Here is a 3,133-nt window from a genome sequence, read left to right as displayed (position 1 = left end):
ACGGCTGTAAATCTGCTTCCACCTGCTGAGTAACGTTATTTGATTCTGATGACGAATACTGCGATCATCTGATCAGGTTTACATCGCCTTTAATCATTGGAGCGAATACTACAGTCATTTGACCGGATTTACATCGCCTTTAATCTTTGGAGCGAGTACTGCGGTTGTCTGACAGGATTTACATTGCCTTGCCCTCTTAATTGTGCCTCGTAGCTTGTATGAATGGCCCTCTGGGTATTTCATATGTTTGTATGAATGGCCCTCTCGGCATGTTTGTGTGAATGACCCTCTCGATATGTTTGTATGAATGGCCCTCTCGGGATGTTTGTATGAATGGCCCTCTCGGTAATAGAAAAATAGATATGCAATGGCCCTTATGGCAAATAAGAAGAAGTGATGGCCCCCGTGGCAGCAGAAAAATAGATATACAATGGCCCTCATGGAAAATAATAAGAAGTGATGGCCCTTTCGGCAACAGGAAAATAGATATCCAATGGCCCTCATGGCAAATAAAAAGAAGTGATGGCCCTTTTGGCAATAGGAAAATAGATATGCAATGGCCCTCATGGCAAATAAAAAGAAGTGATGACCCTCTCGGCAACAGAAAAATAGATATGTAATGTGGCCCTCATGGCAAATAAGAAGAAGTGATGGGAATGACAAATATGGCCCTTTCGGCTAAATCGTCGTTCTTTCATCCTTTATGCCGGTTGTGACCTTCTTGGTCAGGTATGCCGTGTTGTTTTTCTATGACCCCATTGGCCAGTGATTTTGCCATTATGGCCTTTTGTTCTGTATTGGCCCGTATGGCTAGGTGTTTGCGCTCAAGGCATTTTCGTCCTTCTGTAGCCCTTGTGGCTAGATATTTGCCCTATGTGACATTCACATCTTTTTATAGCCCTCGTGGCTGGGTATTTGCCTTTGTGGCATTCAAATCCCTTTGTAACTCTCGCGCTGGGTATTTGCCCTTGCGGCATTCGAATACTTCCTGCTCTGCTCATGACCGGATATTTTTCTCGAAATCCGAGGCCTCGTGATGTCTTAACCTTCTTTTGGCGAACCATTTCCTACACATAAAGCAAAGTTAGAAAAGGATTGTCCTCCAACGTCCTGGAGACTTGCATCAGAAAGGGGTTAGTTTTTTCCTATTTAAAGTTGATTCGTGTTGCCGACGCTGTCGCTTCTTCAGCTTTCTGGACTCGAAACCCCTTCGACTCCGGTATTCGAAAGATGAATTTGTTTCCTTTATGCGGAAAATCGTTTTTGTAAAGTTTCCATAAAGATATCTATTTTTAGGGAAATAAAATGCATTGTTTTGAAAACTGTAAGTTTAATTGTCATCACAGGTGCTTTTAATGAGGGATATCCCTTCTTCTATGACTAGGGTTCTTTTATTCTTTACGCGGGATTTTTGAGACCTTTTCTCAAAAAATTCTGCCCCAGTTTAAATCTTGATCGATGAACTCCCGTGCCGAATCTTCCGAGTTGCGGGAAATTTTGAGGTCCCCTTAAAATTTCTGCCCCAGTATACACTATTGAATAAATGATAAATTTTGAGATCTTAAAATTTCTGCCCCAGTTTAAAACTCCGGGTTAGCTGACTCTTTGTAGTGGATTGATGGCGCGAATTTTTGATATCTTCTCAAAATTCTGCTTCAGTTGGACGTGTGGCAATCCTTGCGTCCTTCGTGAAGTCTTATCTCTGAGGCTTCCTAAGGGTTTCTTGAGTTTCTCTTTGGGTGCAATCGAGATCAAAGAGCGCCTACGTATCCTGCCGCAGCAGGAATCAAGTCGAACATAGTTCGGATGAAAAGTGATTGAATTTTTGGATTTTACTAATAATGCGACTGAGTCCCAAACGGACTGCCTACGTATCCGACTGTGGGGAAGTCAGGTCATTGCGTAGTTCATATTACAAAAGTTGTCTTGTTTGTCCTATCTATTACAAAATGATTACAAGCAAAAGAAAATAGCTAATATAAGCAAATAACCTAGCGATTACAAGCAAAAGGTACTATCACGAACTGAGAAACTCGTCTTTGTGCATAGTAGCGCTTGATTGCGTCTTAGTTGATCGGCTTGGGATACTCTTGTACATCCATTTCTGCTAGTACTATCACTCCTCCGTAGAGTACTTTGCGGACCACATAAAGACCATGCCAGTTGGGAGCAAATTTCCTTTTGTATTCATCTTGATGCGGGAAAAGTCTTTTGAGCACCAGCTGCCCAATTTGGAAAAGCCGAGTCCTGACTCGCTTGTTGAAGGCTCTTTCCATCCTTTGTCGGTATACTTGACCGTGACATACGACAACCATCCTTTTCTCGTCAATTAATGCCAATTGCTCATATCGAGCTCGGACCCATTCAGCATTATCCAATTCTGCTTCTTGGATGATCCTTAAGGAAGATATCTCGACCTTGGCAGGTATAACTGCTTCAGTACCATAAACCAGCAGGTATGGAGTTGCTCTTGTTGAAGTTCTGTCCATAGTACGGTATCCCAGTGTAATACCTCAGACCTTTAACTTAAGCTTTGACCTTGATTTTAGACCTAGAAAATCAAATAGAGAATGTTAGAATTGGAAAATTCTCTACAGTTATCAGATGAGAATTTACGCCCCAGATTTACGGACCATATTTCAGTATACGGCCCGTATTTCAAATCGTAAAATGTCATCCAAATTCACTGTACATTCTGGAATTTTGCTTGGGAAATTATATTGTTAATTACTGATCGTTATTTTGGTTTACAGATCGTAATTTAGATCGTATTTGAGGAGAGGATTAAGGCAGTGCTTTTGTTGTTGGAACATGATTAATTACGGTCCAGAATACGGACCGTAATTTGGAATACGAACCGTATTTTAGTTCGTATTTCCCAACCCACACCAGAACCTATAAATACCTGGTTTAGTTCTATTTTTTATTTTTACAAGTCCCTAAACCCTAGAACGACCTACTCTCCTCCTCCACCATCAAGGACACTAAGGTAAGCTACCCTAGCCTATTCCAAGTGGATTAAATCATGTGTTCATCTAACCTATTTAGGGAATCATTGTTCTTAACCTAGGGTTTTCAAGAAAACCCACCTAATGGTTCAAGACTTCGACTTTTGGGATTCTTCTCAATTTCA

At 41.2% G+C, this 3,133-nt stretch overlaps 1 protein-coding gene across 1 annotated transcript; it reads right to left on the bottom strand.

Moving 5' to 3' along the window:
- Window positions 1–2,066: 2,066 nt before the first annotated feature.
- On the bottom strand, window positions 2,067–2,489 carry LOC132048786 (uncharacterized). The gene has a single exon (XM_059439469.1). It carries the CDS (start codon window positions 2,487–2,489, stop codon window positions 2,067–2,069), a length of 423 nt encoding a protein of 140 aa, XP_059295452.1.
- Window positions 2,490–3,133: the final 644 nt, after the last annotated feature.

This window comes from Lycium ferocissimum, chromosome 3, assembly GCF_029784015.1.
Source record: "Lycium ferocissimum isolate CSIRO_LF1 chromosome 3, AGI_CSIRO_Lferr_CH_V1, whole genome shotgun sequence".
NCBI lineage: Eukaryota > Viridiplantae > Streptophyta > Magnoliopsida > Solanales > Solanaceae > Lycium > Lycium ferocissimum.
The sequence above is the reverse complement of the archived record's forward strand: the minus strand, read 5'-3'. Positions and strand labels throughout refer to the sequence as shown.